Below are 22,271 nucleotides of genomic sequence, written 5' to 3'. Positions count from 1 at the left end.
ACAATATATCCTTGTTACCTATTTATTTTATATATATTGAATAGTAGTTTGTATCTGTTAATCCCATACACCTAATTTGTCCCTCACTGCTTCCCTCTTCCCTTTGGTAGCCACAAGATTGTTTTCTATATCCGTGACTCTGTTTCTGTTTTGTGTATACATTCATTTGCATTATTTTTTAGATTCCACATATAAGTGATATCATGCAGTATTTGTCTTTATCTGACTCATTTCACTAAGCATAATATTCTCTAGGTTCATCCATGTTGGAGATGGCAGTATTTCATTCTTTTTATGACTGAGTTATATTCCATTGTTATATATATATATATATATATATATATATATATATATATATATATATATATATATATATATATCACATCTTCTTAAGCCAATTGTCTGTGGATGGGTACTTGGGTTGCTTCCATGTCTTGGCTATTGTAAATAGTGCTGCTATGAATATTGGGGATGCATGTATATTTTTAAATTAGTGTTTTTGTTTTTTCAATGTATATACCCAGGAGTGGAATTACTGGATTATATGGTAGCTCTATTTTTAGTTTCTTAAGGAATCTCCATACTATTTTCCATAATGGCTGCACCAATTTACATTCCGACCAACAGTGTACAAGGGTTCCCTTTTATCCACATCCTCTCTAACATTTGTTATTCATAGATTTTTTGATGATAACCTTGCTGACAGGTGTGAGGTGGTACCTCATTGTGGTTTTGATTTGTGTTTCTCTAATAATTAGCAGTGTTGAGCATCTCTTCATGTGCCTGTTGGCCTGTCTTCTTTGGAAAAATGCCTATTCAGGTCTTCTGCCCATTTTGATTGGATTATTTGTTTTTGTGATATTGAGTTGTATGAGCTCTTTGTATATTTTGGATACTAACCCTTTGTCAGTCCCATCATTTGCAAGTATTTTCTCCCATTCCATAGGTTGTCTCTTTGTTTTGTCAAGGTTTCCTTTGCTGTGTAAAAGTTTTTAAGTTTAATAAGGTTCCATTTGTTTATTTTTGCTTTTATTTCTTTTGCCTTAGGAGACTGATCCAAGAAAAAAATTGCTGTGATTTATGTCAAAGAGTGTTTCACCTATGTTCTCTTTGAGGAGTTTTATGGTTTCATGTCTTACATTTAGGTCTTTAAATCATTTTGAATTTATTATTATATATGATGTGAGGGAATGTTCTAACTTCATTGTTTTACATGTGGCTGTCCAGTTTTCTCAGTACCACTTGTTGAAGAGAATGTGTTTTCTCCATTGTATATTCTTGCCTCCTTTGTCATAGATTGACTGTAGGTTTGTGGGTTTCTCTGTGGGCTCTATTTCTGTTCCATTGATCTCTGTGTCCATTTTTGTGCCAATACCATGCTGTTTTGATTACTGTAGCTTTGTAGTATAGTCTGAAGTCTGGGAGAGTTATATCTCCAGTTTTGTTCTTTTTTCTCAGGATTGCTTTGGCAATTTGATATCTTTTGTGGTTCCATATAAGTTTTAGGATTATTTATTCTAGTTCTGTGAAAAATTTCCTGGGTATTTTTATAGGGAGTGCATTAAATCTGTAGATTGCTTTGAGTAGTATGGCCACCTTAATAATATTAATTTTGAAATCTAATAACACAGGATATCTTTGCATTTCTTTCAGTCTTCTTCAGTTTCCTTCATTAATGTTTTATAGTTCTCAGTGTATAGGTCTTTCACCTCCTTGGTTAAGATTATCCCTAGTTTTTTTTGACACTATTTTAAACAGGATTTTTTGAAACTTTCTCTTTCAGGTATTTCATTATTAGAGTATAAAAATGCAACAAATTTCTGTATATTAAACTTGTATCCTGCAAACTTACTGAATTCATTTATTAGTTCTAATAGTTTTGGATGGAAACTTTAGGGTTCTCTATAGAGAGTATCATGTCATCTGCAAATGTGACAGTTTTACCTCTCCCCTTTCAATTTGGATACCTTTTATTTATTTTTCTTGTCTGATTGCTGTGGCTAGGACTTCCAATACTATGTTAAATAGCAGTGACAAGAGTGGGCATCCTTGTCTTGTTTCTGAATTTAGGAGGAAGGCTTTCAGCTTTTCACTGTTGAATATTATGTTGGCCCTGGGTTTGTTATAAATGGACTTTATTATGTTGAGATATGTTCCCATGTGTTGTTGAGATACCCACTTTGATGAGGGTTTTTATCATGAATGGATGTTGAATTTTATCAAAGGCTTTTTCTGTGTCTACTGAGATGATCATGTGGTTTTTGTCTTTCCTTTTGTTAATGTGGTGTATCACATTGATTGATTTGTGTATGTTAAACCATCCGTGGGACCCTGGAATAAATCCAAGTTGATCGTGGTGTATGATCCTTTTTATGTATTGTTGGATTCAGTTTGCTAATATTTTGTTGAGGATGTTTGCGTCTATATTCATCAAAGATATTGGTGTGTAATTTTCTTTTTTGGTAGTGTCTTTTTCTGGCTTTGGTATCAGGGTAATGGTGGCCTCATAGAATGAATTTGGGAGTATCCTCTTCACTTTTTTGGAATAGTTTGAGAAGGATAGGTGTAACCTGTTCTTCCTATGCTTGGTAGAATTCCCCAGTGAAGCTGTCCAGACCTGGACTTGTGTTTGCAGGGAGTTTGTTTGTTTATTTGTTTTACAGATTCTATTTCACTTGTAGTGATCAGTCTGTTCAAATTGTCTGTTTCTTCTTGACTCATTCTTGGCAGGCTACATGTTTCTAGAAATTTGTCCATTTCCTCTGTATTGTCCAATTTGTTAGCATATAACTGTTCATAGTATTCTCTTAGGATTTTTTGTATCTCTGTGATATTGGTTGTTATTTCTCCTCTTTCTTTCTTATTTTGTTTATTTGGGTCCTCTTTTCTTCTTCGTGAGCCTGGATAAAGGTTTATCAATTTCGTTTATCTTTTCAAAAAACCAGCTCTTGGTTTCATCATTCTTTTATATATATAAATATATATATATATATATATATATATATATATATATATATATATATTTTTTTTTTTTTTTTTTTTTTTTTTTAATCTCTATTTTACTTATTTCCTGTCTGGTCTTTATGATTTCCTTCCTTCTGCCGACTTTGGGCTTTCTTTGTTTTTTTTTTCCTAATTCTTTTAGGTGGTAGTTTAGGTTGTTTATTTGAGATTTTTCTTTTTTTCTTGAGGAAGGTCTGTATCACTATAAACTTCCCTCTTAGAACTCTTTTGCTACATCCTGAAGATTTTGGAAAGTTGTGTTTTCATTTTCATTTGTCTTGAGGTATTTTCTGATTTCCTCATTGATTTCATCATTGACCCATTGGTTTTTTAGTAGCATGTTGTTTAGTCTCCACATGTTTGTTCTTTTCCTATTTTTCTTTCTGTAGTTGATTCCTAGTTTTATATCATTGTGGTCAGAAAGATGCTTGACATAATTTCTATTCTGTTAAATTTGTTGAGGCTGGTTTTGTGACCTAGTGTGTGATCTAACCTGGAGAACATTTCATGCCCACTTGAAAAGAGTGTGTATTCTACGTTTTTTTTTTTCTTTTTTGGATGTAGTGTCCTATAGATATCAATTAAGTCCAACTGGTCATTGGTGTCACTTATGAACTCTGTTGCCTTACTGTTTTTCTTTCTGGATGATCTGTCCATTGAGGTCAGTAGGGTGTTAAAGTCCCCTACTATTATTGTATTATTGTTAATTTCTCCCTTTATGTCTGTTAGTATTTGCTTTATATATTTAGTTGCTCCTGTATTGAGTGTATATGTTAACAAGTATAATATCCTCTTCTTGTATTGATCCCTTTATCATTATATAATATGCTTCTTTGTCTTTCATTATGGTCTTTGTTTTAATGTCGATTTTGTCTGATATGAGTATTGCTACCCCCACCTTCTTGTCATTTACATTTGCATGAAATATCTTTTTCTATCCCCTCACTTTTAGTCTGTGTGTGTCTTTTGCCCTGAAGTGAGTCCCTTGTAGGCAACATAATGAAGGGTCTTGTTTTGTTTTGTTTGTATCCAGTCAACCTATGTCTTTTGATCAGAGGATTTAGTCCATTGACATTTAAAGTAATTATTGACAGGTATGTACTTATTGCCATTTTATTCCTTGCTTTCCAGTGTTTTTGTGGTTCTTATTTTTTCCTTTCCTCTTCTTTTTGTTTTTCCCATTGTGGTTTGATTATTTTCTTTTATAGTATTATTGAGGTCCTTTCTTTTTGGTTTTTGTGTATACAAAACCTACAATAGGTAGGTTTTTGATTTGTGGTTACCATGGGGTTTATGTATATTGACCCATAATTATACCTATTTGCTTTAAACTGAAGTCATTCAAGTTCAAATACATTCTAAAAGATCTACATTTTTTACTCCCCTCCTCCAGATTTTGGGTTTTTGATGTCATATTTTATATCTTCATGCTTATCCCTTTACTGTTTATTGTAGTTATAGTTGCTTTTACAATATTTTTTGTTTTTTTATTCTATGTACTGGCTTACTTAAGTTATCTTCAATCCTTACTATATATTTGTTTTTCCTATTGGGATTTTCCCTTTCCTACAGATTCTTTCTTCTTTTCAATTTAGAGAATATCCTTCAACATTTCTTTTAGGTTAGGTTTGGTATTGCTGAATTCTTTTAGTTTTGCTTGTCTGAGAAATTATTTCTCTCTCTTTCTGTTCTAAATTATAATTTTGTTGGGTAGAGTATCCTAGGTTCAGGTTTTTCCTTTTCATGAGTTTGAGTATATCATGTCACTCCCTTCTGGTCTGCAAAGTTTTTGCGGAGAAATCAGTTGATAACTTTATGGGGGTTCCCTTGTACATGACTCTGTTTTTCTCTTGCTGCTTTTAGGAGTCTCTCTTTATCTTTAACTTTTGACATTTTAACTATGATATGTCTTGGTGTGGGTCTGTTTGGATTCATCTTGTTTGGGACCCTCTGTTCTTTCTGTACCTTGATATCTGTTTCCTCCTTTAGGCTTAGGAAGTTTTCAGTCATAATTTCTTCAAATACATTTTCAATCCCCTTCTCTCTCCCTTCTCCTTCCAGAACCCCTATTATGCATATGTTGGCACATTTAATATTATCCCATAGATCTCATATTTTGCTTTCTTTTTTTTTTTTCCATTTGTCTGTCTGCTGTTCTGATTGGGTGATTTCCATTAGTCTATCTTCCAGATCTCTTATGTGTTCTTCTTTGTCATTTAGTTGGCTATTCATTGCTTCTAGAGTGCTTTTTATCTCAGAAATTGAATTATCTACTTTTGATTAGGTCTTCTTTATAGTTTCTAGTTCCTTGTTAAAAAGCATCTATGTTTATATTGATACTCTTTCTTAATTCACTTAACATTTTTATTAGCAACTTTTTTTGAAATTTCCTCCTTTTCTTTTTTTTAAATAAATTTATTTATTTAATTTATTTATTTTTGGCTGCGTTGGGTCTTCGTTGCTGCACACAGGCTTTCTCTAGTTGCGGTGAGCAGGGGCTACTCTTCGTTGTGGTGCACGGGCTTCTCACTGCGGTGGCTTCTCTTGTTGCCGAGCACGGGCTCTAGGCATGCGGGCTTCAGTAGTTGTGGCACGCGGGTATTAGCAACTTTTTGAAGTCAGCGTCTGGTAGACTGATTATCTGTTTCATTATTTGTTTTTTCAAGGGTTTTCTTTTGCTCTTTCAGCTGGGAGTAGTTCCTCTTTCTTTTCATTTTACTTAACTTTCTCTGTTTCTGTGAATTTAGGTGAAACAGTTATCTATTGTGGTCTTGAAGTGGTGTTTTTATGTGGGGGTGTCCCTACATAGACTGTGTGTGCCCAGTGTCTTTGGTGTGAGGGCCGGATTTGATGCGGGTGCCAACCATGTCTTTCCTCATGGTGTGCTGGCCATTATCACTTTGATAGAGGGTGTGGCTGGTGATGGAGGAGCTAGAGCCTGCACAGGGTGTGAGGTGGGACTTCCTCTCTGCTCCCTGGCTGTGGCCGCCCTGTCAGGGGTGGAGTCTGCTCCCACATTGCTAGAGCGGAAACTCTGAGGTCAGGCTTGAGCCAGCTCTGTTCCCTTTAAGTGCGTTTTTCCTTCTCCCCTCACTGGGGCTTTTGCCCCAAAGGAGGGGAGTGCTGAAGTAAATGGGGCTGAATTGGAATATAGTTGATTTATAATGTTGTGTTGGTCTCAGGTATACAGCAAAGTGAATCAGTTATCTATATCTATATATCTATATCTATATCTCCACTCTTTTTTAGATTCTTTTCCCATATAGGCCATTACAGAGTATTGAGTAGAGTTCCCTGTGCTATACAGTGGTCCTAATTAGTTATCTATTGAGAAGTTTGACTTTAAATCAAGTCTAGCTTTGTGATTATTGCGTGGCTATGGATATTCTGATTTCTGAACTGAGATGTTTATGTGACCGTGTAATCATACTGATTATGATTACATTAATCACAGTGAGCAAAACGTTCTGACTCTGCCCAGTTTTTACCCAGGATCAGGGAAAGAACTCACCCCTTAAATACATTTTAAAGGGACAAAGGGGGTTCCAATGAAGATGCCTGTTGTGTTCAATGTACCATTTACACTTTTCCCTGTCCTTTGCTCATGTTTTTCTGTTAAACTACTTTTCTTTTTATTGATTTGTAAAAACTGTAGATATTATATGCTGTGGTAATTGGTAAAGGAACATCATGTCTTTTTCAACTTAATTTTAAGTGGTTCATAAGTATAGGTGTATACACACACACATACTTATGGAGAGAGAGAGAAGATAAAACAAATATGGTTAAACATTAAATTAGTGAGTCTGGGTAAAAATATTATACTTGTATCTTTTCTGTAAGTCTTAAATTATTTCAAAATAAAAAGTTAAAAAAAAAACTTTAGGAAGCAGAAGTTTTAACCCTTTGTGAAATGCTTTACAATATTTTACCCTACTTGTCCATGATATACCTTTTTTTGGTGTGGATTTCTTCCCATAGAGTTAATTATTAAAATTTTCATATGTTCATATTTATCGTTATTTCCCTTAATGATTGTAGTTTCTGTGCTGTGCTTAGAAATATCTTTCCCACCCTGAGATTATAAAATTCTTTACTCATACATGTTCTTAATTCTTTTCTTTAAATATTTTAATTTTGATTCATCTAGAAGGGTGAGAGAGGAAACCAGTTTTATTTTTCTCCAAATGTAGCCAGTTATGTCAATAATTTTTATTGAATACTTTTTTTTGGCAATGAATTAGAAATGCCCTCTTTATTATATCATACATTCCCATCTTATTTTTGTGTATTTCTGCCCTTTGCAGTCTCATTCGTATGCCACCACCACTCTTTTTAAATTATTGTAGCTTTATAATTCCTTTTTGTATGTGGTAAGGCAAGTCCTCCTTCATTATTCTTCTTTCAAAGAATTTACCGTGCTCTTCTCCCATTTCATTCTAATTGAACAATCTTTGTCTCAAGTTATTTTCTGATTTCTTCTTTGATTTCATTGTTGACCCATTTTTTAAAAATTAATTAATTTATTTTTTACTGCATTGGGTCTTTGTTGCTGTGTGCGGGCTTTCTCTAGTTGCGGCGAGCGGGGGCTACTCTTCACTGCAGTGCATGGGGTTCTCATTGCAGTGGCTTCTCTTGTTGCGGAGCACAGGCTCTAGGCGTGTGGGCTTCAGTAGTTGTGGCGCACGGGCTTAGTTGCTTCGTGGCATGTGGGATCTTCCCCAACCAGGGCTGGAACCTGTATCCCCTGCATTGGCAGGCAGATTCTTAACCACTGTGCCACCAGGAAAGCCCGACCCATTGGTTTTTTAGTAGCATGTTGTTTAGTCTCCATGTGTTTGGGTTTTTTTCCCATTTTCTTTTGAACAATCTCAGTATAATATTAAAAGGAAAATCATGTGGTGATTTTGGTAGAAATTGATAGTTTGATTTAGGGAAAATAGACTCTATTTTGCTCTATTTTATTTGTGTCCCTAGAGCAGGAGTTTATATAGCTTTCTCCATATAATTACTTCATGCTGCTTCTTAACTTTATTCCTAGATATTTTATATTACATCTCTATTGTAATATAAAATGTTTTTTTCAGTGTATTTTCTGTTTGTATTATATATTGATTTTTTGTGTGTTTACTTTGTAATAAGCAAAATTCCTGGATATAGTGGATATAATGGATTCTCTTTAATTTTGAGACATACCATCTGCAAACAATGGTAAATTTGTCTCCTACTTTTCAATATGCATGCCTCTTACTTCTTTTTCTTGTTTATTGCAATGTCAAGAATCATATTCCAGAACAATTGCTCTGTCTTCCAGGAGACACTGTGCTATCTTGTTTTAGGTATGTCTCTTATAAACAGTATAATGCTCAGTGCTATATTTTTCAACACATTTGGGAGGCTTTCCTTTAATCCATTTACCAAGAAGAATGTTTCTTTTTATCCCCTTACTTTATGTATTGGTTTGATTTTTTTTTTCCACTCCACTTTTCCCCTGTAGTGGTTTAAAAGTTGTCATAGCTCAATGTCATTCTACTACAGATATTTTCCACACACGTATTTAAAGTTGACTTAACACCTAGAGTTAATCAATGTCTACTGCTTCCTCCTCAGCAGGACAAGAGCCTTCCTTCCTTTTCACTTGCCTCATTTCCATCCCCCAGACTCATCTTGTTGAAAACATCTGGGAGTTCAGCTCACTGAACCCTTCTATTATATCCAAGAGTTTTTAGTTGACTCTCTTGGGCTTTCCAGGTCTATGCCCATATGAGCTACAATTAGTGATGATTTTGCCTCTTTCATTTTCATGATTTTTACTTTTTTCATTATTTTGGGTACTGCTCCCCAAAAGCAACCTGGAATTGTAGCTTTTTCTTGTTGCTGACCTTCCTGGAAGTCCTTCCCACACTTCACCATGAAGCATGTTGCTAACATGGCATATCATCTGTCGAGGAGAGAGCCATTCCTTTGTTTCACTGTGGCATTTTATTTCAGGAATGAATGCTATGCTTCATAAAATGTGTTTTCTGCAGCTATCACGATGACTCTACACTCTGACTCAGGGTGCTGAGTCGGTTCCGTGAACAGATTCTTCATGTCCATTTACCCTGCCTTCCAGGATTAGCCCTCCCTGGTCATGGTGCACTTTGGTTTCATTCATCTGTTGGATTCAGATTTATAATATCTTTTTTTAGAATACGTTTAATTTATTTGTTCATCCAACAAGACACCCCGTGCTGGGCTCTGGACCAGGCACAGGATAGTGCTGGTGCATGGCCCAGGAAAGGTACTGGCCCTGAAACAGCAGTCCTATGAGATACCATCCACGCAGCCTTTGCGTTTTGTTTTGTCTTCCTCCAGTGAGGCTGGGCTCCACTGAAGGTGTGTTGAGGAAGGCACCCCCTTTGTCAAGTTACAGAATCACAACTATGCTTCACTTGAAAGCACAGTCTATGTTCTGGAACATTTGAAATAACATAAATTATCTGCTCCTTGAATGCTGGATAGAAGTTGCTTGCGAAACCACATAGGCCTGTTTTCCTTTGAAGGGATAGTTCTTGAGCAATATTTTAAGTTGTTTTGTCCATGATTATTGGATTTTCTTAGAAATTATTCATTTCATCCAGATTTTAAATCCATAAAGAGAAAGTTATAAATAGTCTTCAGATACTAGAAAGTGTATTTTCCCTGGATCTGATTCTAGTCTCTTTTCTACTTATACCACAAAGTATTTGAATTTTCCTTCTCTTTGAGTTTTTCTTGGTAGGACTTACAAGATATTTATTTTGTTGTTGTTTTTTAAGTACAGTTTATTGATTTTATTCCTCAAGTCTATGATTTTTTTGCTTTCTAATGCATGACATCTGCTTTTTGTCTTTATTAATTCCTTTTCAAGTGTCTTCAGCTGAATATGCAGTGATAAATAATTGATGATGATAATAAATAATTTATTTTCATTCTCTCTTGTTTGGTATTAAAGTATTTAGACTAAGACTCTTCTGTGTGAAATTCAGGCCCACATCCCATGGGCTTTGCAATGTATGGCCTTCTTATCTTTCTACACTCTAACTGTAGATTTTAATTCTGTTTTCATTTTAACATTTTTGAAAGTTAATTTTTTTTTTCTTTGATGGGGGTGGTTCACATTTTGTTACTGGATTCTGGCTTAATTTCACTGTGGTAAGAGAATGTCCACATACAAGATCTTTCTCTCTCTCTTCTATTTTCTCTCTCTCTCCCTCTGAGTTCTCTTTTTTTCTGGATTGCCAGAGTCCAGTCAACCATATCTCTATCACTAGCTTGACTATCACTGGCTTGATTTTCCCCTTAATCTTCCATTTTCTGTCTCCACAAAAGGCCCCTACTGAAATCTGTTTAATACATGTCTTTAAAGACGTCTGTATCTTTGAAAAATGCATAGTGTTGCTATACGTATATTTTACTTTGCATAAATGATATTGTGCTACAGTCCCCTCCTGTATCTGTTTGTTGAGGAATCTCAATTTGTTCGAGAATCCACATTAAATAGTTTTATTCTTTCCAGTCATTGCCCCCATATGCCCTGTGTCAAATCTTCCTCCCTTCTCCAAACATCATTTTGGGCAGAGCCCATAATTTTCAGTTACTTTCAGTTATTAAATACCTTGTCTATTATAAGTCTCAATTTAAAAATCAATTTGATTGGAACTTCCCTGGTGGCACAGTGGTTAAGAATCCACCTGCCAATGCAGGGGACACGGGTTCAAGCCCTGCTCCAGGAAGATCCCACATGCCGCGGAGCAACTAAGCCCGTGCGCCACAACTACTGAGCCTGCGCTCTAGAGCCTGTGAGCCAAAACTGCTGAGCCTGCGTGCCACAACTACTGAAGCCCGCGCACCTAGAGCCGGTGCTCTGCAACAAGAGAAGCTACCTCAATAAGAAGCCCAGGCACCACAGTGAAGCGTGGCCCCTGCTCGCAGCAACTAGAGAAAGCCCACGTGCAGCAACAAAGACCCAACACAACCAAATAAATAAATAAATAAATAAAAGTCAATTTGATTTAAACTTCACCAAGCCCTACTCCATCTCCCTCCTCTGGAGCATGGGGGTCTGGACACTGGGAGCTGACAACTGGGTCAGCCTAGACATGGAAACCTTCAAGTCTCCCTCAACTCTTTTTCTCTGCTTGTTAATTTTCAGAGTTTCCTTAGATATGCTAAAATTGACTTCTGGTTGGTTTTAGACAGAGAAAATGCCCTATCTTAATTCATCATCTATCTTCAATGAGATTTGGTGTCTTTCATTGAACAGATGGTCTTAACTTTGATATAATTAAGCCTAACACATTTGCCCTCTTCAGGTTTGTGGGGTTTTATTTTAAAACATGTGCTTCGGGCTTCCCTGGTGGCGCAGTGGTTGAGAATCTGCCTGCTAATGCAGGGGACACGGGTTCGAGCTCTGGTCTGGGAAGATCCCACATGCCGCGGAGCAACTAGGCCCGTGAGCCACAACTGCTGAGCCTGCGCGTCTGGAGCCTGTGCTCCGCAACAAGAGAGGCCGCGATAATGAGAGGCCCGCGCACCATGATGAACAGTGGCCCCCACTTGCCGCAACTAGAGAAAGCCCTCGCACAGAAACGAAGACCCAACACAGCCATAAATAAATAAATAAATAAATAAATAAAATTAAAAAAAAAAAAAAAAACACACACTAGAATGAAAAAAAAAAAAAAAGTCTCCCTGATTTCAATTAAAAAAAAAAAAACATGTGCTTCATCCCAAGTCATAAAGTCATGGCCCTATATTTTTAATTAGCTTTATCTTTCTAACTTTTCACATTTAGAGTTTTATTTCCTCTGGAGTTTTGTTATGATAGGGTCCAACTTCATTTTTCTCCATCAGTTTCTCCACACTCTACAACAGAGACCTCCTTTCTCACAGTCATGACACTTTCTGGAGCATGTGCCAAGTTTCCTCCACCTGCAGGCATCTGGCTGGCTCTCCATTGCCCCATTGGTCTCTTTTCCTGTTTCTATGCTAGTACCGTGGTTTCTATAATTACAGCTTTGAAATATATCTAACCCTGTTTAGATATTTCTCCAGTCCCCAGCCTCTCCAATTTGCTCTTTTTTTCTCAAACCTGTCATAGAATTCATGGAGTATTATCCTTCAATATCAATTCTAGAATCCGATTGTCAAGGTCCTGAAAAAATCCTGCTGGCATTTTATTTGGAATCGCTTGAACTTTAGAGGTTAACATAAGGAGAACTGACATTGTTATAATTTTTGACTCTTTTACTCTCTATTGAATACAGATAAAAGAATATTTATAAAATGTGTATGGAGAATAAAGAATAACACAACCAACACCCACACCCTCAGCACCAAGCCTATAAAATAGTGCATTACCAGAAACTTTGAGGCTTCCACGTGATGATTTCTGAATCTCAAACCATGAAGGCTCTGATGCTGCTTTTGTTTTTTTCTGCTGGCTGGCATTTGCTCTTGGTGCCTCAGCTTCCCTGTGTGCAGGGTGATGTTTTAAGAGTGAGGACATGTTCTTTAGAGTGTTTTTTTGTGGGAGTTCGCTGAAGCATGGCTTGAAAGTGGGTTCCTTCAGTCAGAATCTATATTTGCTTCTGCCAGATACCTGGACATAAAACCAACCCAGGACCTCTTTAAATGATGTTCTTGGCTCAAGTTTTTTTAACCACCCAGACAGTGTGAATTCAAGTTGCAAGTTCACATGAGGGCAGGTGTTCCTAGTTTATCTTCACTCGGAAGGTGTGGTCCTTTCTGGGAGGTATAGTTTTTTGCAGGAGGTTTCCTCTTAGGCTCCCCTCCTTGGGCAGGCCCTGGGTTTTGCCTTTTGTCTTCTGTACCCACAAATGAGGCTGTGAAAACCAAAGCTCAGTTTCACTGGGTTTGGCCTATGGCCTTGGGGCAAAAGTCATCTTCTGGGCTTTGCTGATGGCTCTCTGTGTTTCACCCCTCCCTTGGGTTTTGCACTCTGAGGAGTCTTTATTTTCTTGCCAGCTCACCCATGCATTTAAAATCTCACATGTTTAGTTATCTTCAGCAAGGTGGGAAAGGAGATCTAGTCTTCCATACTGTAGGAAGCCAAATGTTGAGAACTGACTTTTTTACATTGTTTTAAGTTGCCTCATCTAAGAACAACGGTATATCTGTACATTAATGTAGGTCTTCTTTTGTGTTCTTAAGTATAGTTTTATTATTTTTTACTTACATGTCTTATGCACTCTTCATTAGATTATGTCTTATAAATCTTGGTTTACACTACATTTAAAAATATACATATATGTGGGCGAGGGAGGGAGGGAGAGCATGAGCTGTTTTTCAGATTTATAAAACTTTTCAACAATACAGAGGAATGTAAGAAAGTTTTAAGAAAATCATAAACCCACCATCAGCAGAAATAACAGCTACTACCTTTTGATGTATGCTGTTGTAAACATTATTCTTATACATGCACCTGCTTTGCACAAAAAGAGAGGGGGCAGGTTTGCATTTCAAATGGCTCATTCTGTAAGCAGGATTGTAGGAAAGAAGAAAGTCAAGGGCAACACCTTGGAGGCCCACCACGATTTAAAGAGAAGGCAGAGGAGGGGACTGCTAGTTATGGTCAGAGAGTTAGCAGGGGAATGCAGAGAGAGGCCATTGTGATCCTGAGCTTGGGCCCCAGTGCAATGCTTCCATGTCACAGAGCAGGTTCATAGCCATGCCTCGATATCAGGGATAGCATGGGCCTAACACAGCTCGTGCTAAGGATATGGCCCGGGAAGGTGCAAGTTTATTTGTCCAGGACTTGCAGGGAGGCCTTCCTGCTGCCTCCTTTATGTCTCCCTTCCTCCCCTCCACAGGGTAACTCTGGCAGTTCCCTTGTCTGCCAAGTGAACCACACCTGGATTCGGATGGGGGTGCTGAGCTGGAGCTTTAGCTGCAGCCGGCGCTGCTTCCCAGGCATCTACACCAGCACCTCCTACTTCACCGACTGGATCAAGAAACAGATCAGTGACATGAGGTTCGTCAGTAGGGCCAGGCCAGACTTCCTGAGCCTGGTCTTCCTCACTGGCTACATTCTGCTGGTTTCCTTGGGCTCCCTGTGGCTCCTGTGAGTGATGTTTCCAGGGCAGTCCCTCCCGGAGGCCATTTCTTCCTCCCCTCTGTCTGTCCTCAGGAGAAGTGGAGACTGGAAGAGTACAGGACATCAGGGCAGAGTACTCTGGGAGAGGGTCCCAGAGCCACTGTTTTTTCAATTGTTCAATGAAGATGCTCTTGAACTTTGTGTCACTGACATCATCATCTTTCTTCTTGATTATGGCCAGACCCTTCAAAGCCTCGCCACCCCCAAGAGGCCTGGCTGTCCTCTCAAGGGGAGCCTCCCTGATAGTCCTCCTTGTACTTGTGCTCATCATGTTCCCGTCTCTAGGCTACAGTTTCCTCTTCTGCCAAATATGGAGCTGGACTTTGTGATCTCACTTCCTGCTTAGTCATCCCAGCACTCCAGCAATCCCCAGGTCCCCATGACCCTCTCCTGGGTCTCTGACCCAACAGTTTTCCTTCAGGCCTTACTGTGAGGGTTGGCCTCTTCCCAAGAAACTCACAATGACCAGACCTGCACTTGTGGACCTGGCTTCAGAACATGTGGGTCTCTCCCAAGCCCTCATATCACCCTAGGAGTCTACAGAACCTGACTGGTTCCTCCTCCCTCCCTGGCAGGGATGGGTGATGATGGGGGGCAGGGAGGGGCAAGGCAGAGTGCCTGCTTAGGTGATTGTGTGAGGTGACTGCACCCTGAGCTCCTGAGCTGCCTTAGTGACCTCCATCATACTCTGAAGAGGAAGGACAGGAGCAAGCTAGCCAGACTGAGAGGGCAGAGCTCTGCCGCCCTTGTGGAAGGTAGCATGGGGGCCCCTCAGACCTGGTAGGCCTCAGGTTCACAGTGGCCAGCTACCCTTGCCCTCGGGCTCCAGAGTGTAGTAGGTGTGGTTTGCTGGAGATTGGAGTACTGAATGGCCAGCCCTATTGTCTCTCCCAAGACAGCAGGACCTGGCAAATGTTAGATTGTCCTGGCTTGATTTAACTTTCACCTTATCATTTATTAGGCTAGAATTTTCCAACAGCTTTGAACGAAAGCTTCTCATAGTATTTCCCCAGACTACTTTTTAATTGTATTATCCATCTGTGTCACTGAGTCATCAAAGTGTTCCCCAAATTCCAACATACCAAGTGGCCTTCTGCTCCCAGAAGGGCCCAATGGTTACTATCCCTCTTTCTCTGTTTATGGAAACCTCACCTGTGTCATCTTTCTAAGCAGATGGATCTGTAAGGGAAGGAAATTTGCTGAATGGCGACAATGCTTAAAATTATGCACTCTTGAAAAATTATTATTGAAAACATTTCAATCTGCTTAATTTCAGTGCCCTGGGGCAAGGCCCCACCGTAATTACCAGGCTGGAGGGCAGGTGGAACCGCTTGGAAATCCCGGATGCCAGCCCCAGGGGCTGGGCCTTCATCTCACCGGGTAGGGGTGGAAGTGGGCTGCCGGAGGAGGAGGTGCAAGAACCGGCCGAGGTGAGGTTAAGGGACTCCAGGAAACTGCTTGGCCAGGCCGACTGGGAGACACGGGGTCCCAGGAGGGCAGAGGCGTGGCCAGAAGCCAGGCAGTCCTGAGCACCAGCAAGCCAGACACAAGGCGGCCGGGACACCAGGAGCACCATCGCGGGGGGCCACTGGGGGGCGCCGCGCGGACGGGGTCGGGAACGCCCGCGCCCACCACACCGCAGAAGCTGCCGCTGGCTGCCAATGGGGGGCGCCGTCGTGGGGCGAGCCCCGGGAGCGGCGTCGCGAGAGGAGCGCCGCGGCTTATTCGCTGCTTCTCGGGGATGGATCTCTGGTGTGGGGCGCCGGCCGGCAGGCGCAGCCCCCCGCGCCCCCGGACGTCCGCCCTTGCCCACGCCGGGATCCTGCTGATGCTACTGCTGTTACTGCTGCTGCGGCCCGCGGGTGAGCCCCGCCCCCGCCCCTCCTCCCACAGGCCTGGCCTCCACCTCTGATCCTCTGCGTCCTTCCACAGGTTGCTTGGGCGCTGGCGAAGTGCCGGGGGCACTGTCCACGGGTGCCCCCGCCTACCTTGGCGCCCCCTGTGCCCCGAGTGCCACCTGTCACTCGGGCGGACGTCGCTTGCCCCGGCAGGCCGCCACTAGCCAGCCGCCCAGGACCCTGCAGTACTCTGCTTCTAAAGCCGACGAGGATGAGTTCCTTCCCCGTGAGTACTGTGGCCTCCACGCGGGAGGAGGGTGCCCAAGCAGCCTTGAGGACCTTAAGGGACAGCGGAAGAAGGGTCACGGAGAGTGAGAGGGGACCTTCCTTTTACCAGTGCTTATTGAGCACCTATTGTGGGCCAGGCCTCCCATGCTGTTGAGGTAGGAGGCAAGGAATGTGGGGGGAGCCTGGGGTGTGCTCACGTCCTGCCTCCCTGAACAGTCTATGGGGACAACGCCTCTCCATCTGGCCCAGTCCCTGATCCAGGCTCCCAGCCAAGGCCTTTGGGGGTCTCCAGCATGGCTTTCAGGGAGCCTTCCCTTGTGTGTCTCGGGGCACACCCACAAGACATTCTCTCCAGCAGTGGCTTCCAGTCATGTTGAAGTAAGACCCACATAAGAAATACTTCTCATCCTGGAACTGAGTGCACAGAATTTAACTGTCACAGAAAGTCACACACAGGACCCAGCTGCACCCTGCTGTGCATGCCGCTTTTCCCTCTTCTGTGTTAGCCTTTACAGCCGCTGTTGACAGCCCACTTACATTGATCTCACAATCCTCTAATCCATTTGGAACACGTAGGAGCGGGACTGCTGTGGTGTTGGATATGTGCACCTTCAGTTTAAAGAACTTTTTACATAAAAGCTTTTCCAAAGTGGCTGCACCCATTGACCCTCCCTCCAGCAGTGAGTGAGCAGTCTGGGGCCATGCTCCTCACCAACACTTGGTATCAGGGACATTTAGTTTTGCCTGGCAGGTGGTGGTGAGCAGAACCTCACTGTGATTTAAGTCCACACTTCCCTGAGGACTACTGGGTCTGAAGAGCTTCTGCGTTCGTTTGCTATTGGGGTTTCATCCTCAGATGTATGTGTTCATGCACACTGCCCATTTTTCTCTTAGGTCACCTGCCTTTCTCTCACTGAATCACAGGAGAAGGATCCTAGAGGAGGGGGAGGGGTCTTCCTTGGCTGAAGTAAGGGAACCAGATGGAAACACAGATGGGTTTGTGAAGGGCCTGGCCAGAGCTGAGGTCTGCTTGACCAGGACAAAGGAGCTAGTGGTGCACCAGGCTGGTCAGCTGGGAACGCCCTGGGGCCTAAGCTGTGGGACCAGAGAGAGGGATACCTGGGGAGTGCTGAGGCCCTTCTGAGGCTGGAGACCCCAGTCCTCATGTGAACAACATCATTATGTGATGACCAATGAAGAAGGAGAATCATTGGATGGGTGCAGGCCAGCTAGAGAGGTGGGAGATCAGGCTGAGGGGAGGGAGGAGGGAGAGGTGCTGTGGGATGTGGCTGGAAGGGCCCATTCGTTATCAAGCTCCTTTCATTTTCCTCCTTAGCCTGTGGCTTCTCCTATGAGCGGGACCCCACCCTCAGGGATCCGGAGGCCATGGCTCGGTGGTGGCCATGGATGGTCAGTGTGCGGGCCAATGGCACACATATCTGTGCAGGCACCCTCATTGCCTCCGAGTGGGTGCTGACCGTGGCCCACTGCATGATCCAGTGAGTCGGGGCCTAGATGGATGAGTGGAAAGTCATTGGAGCCACCAGGGCCCCAGTCATCTTGCCAGCTGGCCCATCAGTGGCAGACACCATAGTCCTAGCCCCACCTCACCCTAGCTCTGAGCAGGTGGGGGATGAGTCCTGCAGATTCCTTCCTGGGAGCTGGGGGTTTCCTCCCCTCACCTGGCCCCCTCCAGTCCTGTGCAGCAGTCATTCCATAGATAGGAAACAAAGGCTTGCAGCCACTGTCTAGGCCTCCTTCCTCCTATCTGCAGAAAGAATGTCCTAATTCTTCTGCTCCACACCCTTTGTTTCACTTGCTCATTCCTTCCTTCATTCAACCAACAGCCTTGCCACTCTTTGAAACCAGGCCTGGCCTGGGCACTGGGGGCAGAAAAGGGCTGCACCACTCCTCTCAGGTTGCTGGGGAAGACAGACAAGAAGATAGATGCTCACAGGGGAGTCTGGTCAGTGTGGGGATGAGAGAGTGGGCATGCCCATGTTCTGGGGCCAGGGAGCGGCCTGAGGGTCACATCTGGCCATGAGGGCTGACCAGTGGAGAAGCGAGCTCCAAGCCTAAGGGACACGCTGAGAAAGGAGGCTGGAGGGCAAGGCAGGGCTGATTGCACAAGGTCTCTGTCACTTCCAGGGCCCAGCATGGGATGCTGGACAGAGTCCAGAGTTTGGAACCAGAGAAAACTGGGTCCACGTCCCAGCTCCACACTTCTTAGCTGTGTAGCCTGAGTCAGTCACTTGAGCCCCATTTTCCCTCTCCATAAAAGGAAGGGTTGTTGTGAGGACTGGACCACACAGTGTGTGTGCAGGGCCCCATTCACATCTGTTGTGAGGAGTGGGCTCTGGGACTTGAAGCAGGTGGGTGGCCTACCAGGATTTGCTCAGGGTGCAACAGTGTGGTGGAGGGTAGGGGGTGCAGGCTGGCATGGGGTTCTTGGAGCTGATGGAGGACTCTCCTCACTGTTCCCCTAGGAGTGATGTTACCTATTCAGTGCGGGTGGGGAGTCCATGGGTTGACCAGATATCCAAGTCTACTGTCGACGTCCTGGCACAGCAGGTCATCGTGAACAGCCATTATCGGTCCCATCGGTACTGGTCCTGGGTCGGCCAGGCCAATGACATTGCCCTCCTTAAGCTTGAGCGGCCACTCAAGTACAACAAGTATGTCTGGCCCATCTGCCTGCCTGGCTTGGACTATATGCTAAAGGACCACGCCCTCTGCACTGTGACAGGCTGGGGACTCCCCAGGGTTGATGGTAAGTCGGAGCCTCCCCACAGCAGGGTGGGTGGTGTGGGAGAGGACCTGGGTGCAGGCCAGGGTCTACCATGGGCAGATATTTCTGAGACACCTCCCCCAGGGACCCCATCCCCACCCCCGTCGGGCTCTCATCTCTGAGGTCTCTTTCCCTTTGAGGGTCTCAGCAGTGAATGTATCATGGCCATTTAGGCCTTAGGGGACCCAGATTGCCCTTGAACCCTCAGGCCCAGGCCAGGGTTGTAAATAGGACTTCCTTGAAGGTAGAGGGGGCACAGAGTAGTATCTTGCTGTCTGCACACAATCCCAGGGCATCCATGTCTTGAAGCAGAACAGCCAAGGTGAGAGGAGCAGGGTTCTGTGTCTGTAAAAGGCTCCCCAGAAGATCCCATGTGGCTGGCTAAGGGCAATCTGCACCCAGAAGGTGGGAATCACTGAGGGTCCACTCATGGCTGCCTCCCCCAGGAGTGGCCCTCAATCCCTCATCATCCCAATTTAGGAGCCCAAAGAGCAGGAGTGTTGTCTCAGGGCCGTCCAAGGGACCATTTCCTTATGAGCCCCAGGAATGTCCATTTCCTTCAGGGAACCCCTATCCCTTTCCCACAAGAGAGGCACCCTTCCCTGTGGCCTCATAGACTCAGCTTGCCTGAAAGCACCCACAGGGTCTCCAGCCTGGGGTGGGGTGGCTTTTTGTCTTGCCTGCCATGGCCTATCTGAGGAATGGCTGGGAATGGTTGGAAGTCACCTGTCCCCTAGGAGCTCAGACTAGGGACAGAGATACAATTGAGAGAGCGGGGAGGGGAGTAAAGAGTGCCCGGGACCCATGGAGGGGAGTCTAGGGAAGCTTAGAGAAGGAAGAGGCCTTTGGGGAAAGCTTGAAGAAAAGGCAGGATTTGGACCTTAGATGGGCCTGGTAGGCTTTGGGGATAGAAGGAACGCAAGAGCCAAGATGCTGAGATCAGAATGGACTCAATGGATAGTATTCTGCAGGATGTGAGACCAGGTCCAACAAGGCCAGATCATGAGTAGCCTGCTCCCAAGGTCTCTATGTCAAGGGGCCCTTGGGAAGCATCAGCTGGAGTGGTGGGTGGCCTAAGCCTGGAGAGATCTCCAGAGCTGCTGTGTGGCAAGGAGAAGAGGCTGGAGGAGTGGTGAAGAACAAAGGGAGGATGGACACAAGGCTGGCGGCAGTGGGCAGGAGCGAAACTGCCAAGCCTGAATGGGGGCCCCTGTCCCACAGGTGTGTGGCCCCAGTTCAGGACCATCCAGGAGAAGGAAGTCACTATCCTGAACAGCACGGAGTGTGAAAGCGTCTACCACAGGTTCTCCAAAATCCCCTCTCTGATTCAGATCATCAACTCCCAGATGATTTGTGCAAAGGACATCAACAGGAACAGTTTTGCTATGTGAACATCTCTCCCCCTTGCTCACTTGCCTCCAAGGGCACCTGGCCAGGAATGGGGCTGGGGTCACAGGGAAGGCAGGACCTGCGGGGAGGTGGGGAAGGGGATGGGGATGAGCAGGGGTGACTGAGGGGGAAGATAGGAAGATGGGGGAGGGGAGATTTGATGAGGAATGGAGATTGGGAGGAAAGAGATGAAGGTTGGGGTGAGAGAGATGGGGAGTGGGGATGGAGGTTGGAGATGAGGGAGAAGAATGGGAGGTAGTGGGAAGATGGAGGGTGGGTGTTAAAGAGATGGGGGATGGAGAACTGGCAAGAGAGAGATGGGAGGTGGAGCCCTTTGAGGAAGGTCTCCTGGGTCAGGACCTCAAGGGCACCCCTCAGCTATGTGACACTTGGGGGCTGCAGGGAAGGTCTGATGTGAGGGCACCCTGCTTCTTCCTGAGCTGGATTAAGTTTCCCTTGGACCACATCTGGCCTCCTTTTTTGTTTCCCCCACCCCTCCCCACAGGAGATAAGTGGCGAGCCCTTGGTCTGTCCTGTGGAGAGCATACGGTACCTGGTGGGAATGGTGAGCTGGGGCCCAGGCTGCAAGAAGAGCAAGGCCCTGCCCATCTACCTACACATCTCCTCCTACCAGCAGTGGGAACGCCTCAACGGGCAGACTCTGCCAGCCCCATCCAGGGCCCTGCTCCTAGCACTCCTGCTGCTCCTCAACCTCCTTGCTGTCCTCTGATACTCGTGCCGTTGTCTCTGGGTGCACCCTCCCTTGCCCAGGCCCCTCCTCACCCTCTGTGCCTAGAATGCTATGGGTGCAGCTCTCAAAGCCCCGCAAGGCAGGGCAGAGACTAGGTGCTCAATTAAATGTTTCTCTTCCCCATGCTTCCTCCTTCCTGGGCCTGCTCCAGTGGGAGATGAGAGAACCAGACAGGGGTGGGATGGGTGACTCTGGGCAGTTTATACTGAAAAGTACAGAGCCCCAGGATCCGCCTCCATCCAAAGGTTCAGGGTGGCTCCCACAGAAGGTGGAGGGAGTGTGTAGGGATGATATTGGGGTCCGATGATGGAGGGCCTAGATATTGGGGTCAGAAGATGGAGGGTCAGGCTGAAGCTGGGGCTGCCAGGACACAATGTGAGGCTGGACATAAGGGTGCAGCTCTGTCTGGGCCGGGGAGGTAAGTGTGTTCTCCTTGACTTTGGCCCATCTTCTGGCCGGTGGCTAGAACATATCCTGTTATTGCCCTGAAGCACTGTAGTGGACTTTGATCTTCCAGCCCTGTCCGCTGTCTGGAGACTGGGGCAGATGCCCACTGGGATCAGATATTATCCCCACCATCCCCACCAGCCTGTCCATAAAGGGCTAGTGGAAGCCCAGGTCAGAGGTCAGGGAGGCAGCTGGCAGGGCAGATGTAGCCTGGGCCTGGACTTACCCCAGGCATTACCAGCTGCTTCTCTGACTTATAGTGGCCCCTGCTCCTCTGGGCTTCTGCTGCCCAGCCAACAGGAGGGCTCTGGCTTGTATGAGTAGAATGATCTTTGCCACAGCCATATGTATGAGAAGCCCATAGGCTGGAGCCCAAGGGCAGGGTCAGGGTTCCCACTTGGTGGCGCAGTGAGTACTCAGCTTCCACAGCAGGGCCTTCTGTAATCTCTCTGCCCCCTCATGGCTCTAAGACCCCATGCTCCTTCCCCCATGTCAGCCTGGTTCCCTCTTCTTGTGTAATAATGGTCCAGGTCCAGATCAGAATCCAGGTTTGACTCCTCTGTGTCCCAAGCACCCACTTATTGAAACCCAAGGTGTGGAGCAGAGGCAGGTGGAGAACAGGTAGCT

General features: G+C 44.3%; 2 protein-coding genes across 2 annotated transcripts in view; both read left to right on the top strand.

Moving 5' to 3' along the window:
* The window catches only part of LOC309638366 (putative serine protease 45), a gene marked incomplete at its 3' end in the record, with an annotated part of 98,399 nt that extends 82,727 nt beyond the window's left edge, over positions 1-15,672 (top strand). Inside the window, exons 12-13 of the mRNA XM_082414248.1 lie at positions 13,860-14,020; positions 15,420-15,672. Of these exons, the coding sequence (XP_082270374.1) occupies positions 13,860-14,020; positions 15,420-15,672 (414 nt within the window). The remainder of the gene's footprint in view (positions 1-13,859; positions 14,021-15,419) is intronic.
* A 198-nt stretch (positions 15,673-15,870) lies between these two features.
* On the top strand, positions 15,871-21,322 carry PRSS50 (serine protease 50). The gene is made up of 7 exons (XM_082415020.1): positions 15,871-16,005; positions 16,076-16,267; positions 17,606-17,768; positions 18,756-19,039; positions 20,279-20,444; positions 20,854-20,860; positions 20,952-21,322. Exons 1-7 carry the CDS (start codon positions 15,885-15,887, stop codon positions 21,174-21,176), a joined length of 1,158 nt encoding a protein of 385 aa, XP_082271146.1. The 5' UTR covers positions 15,871-15,884; the 3' UTR covers positions 21,177-21,322.
* Positions 21,323-22,271: the final 949 nt, after the last annotated feature.

The sequence above is a fragment of the Balaenoptera physalus genome (genome assembly GCF_965194825.1).
Source record: "Balaenoptera physalus genome assembly, chromosome: 11".
Taxonomy (NCBI): Eukaryota; Metazoa; Chordata; class Mammalia; order Artiodactyla; family Balaenopteridae; genus Balaenoptera; species Balaenoptera physalus.
Note: the sequence above shows the minus strand (reverse complement) of the source record. Positions and strands in the feature narration are given on the sequence as shown.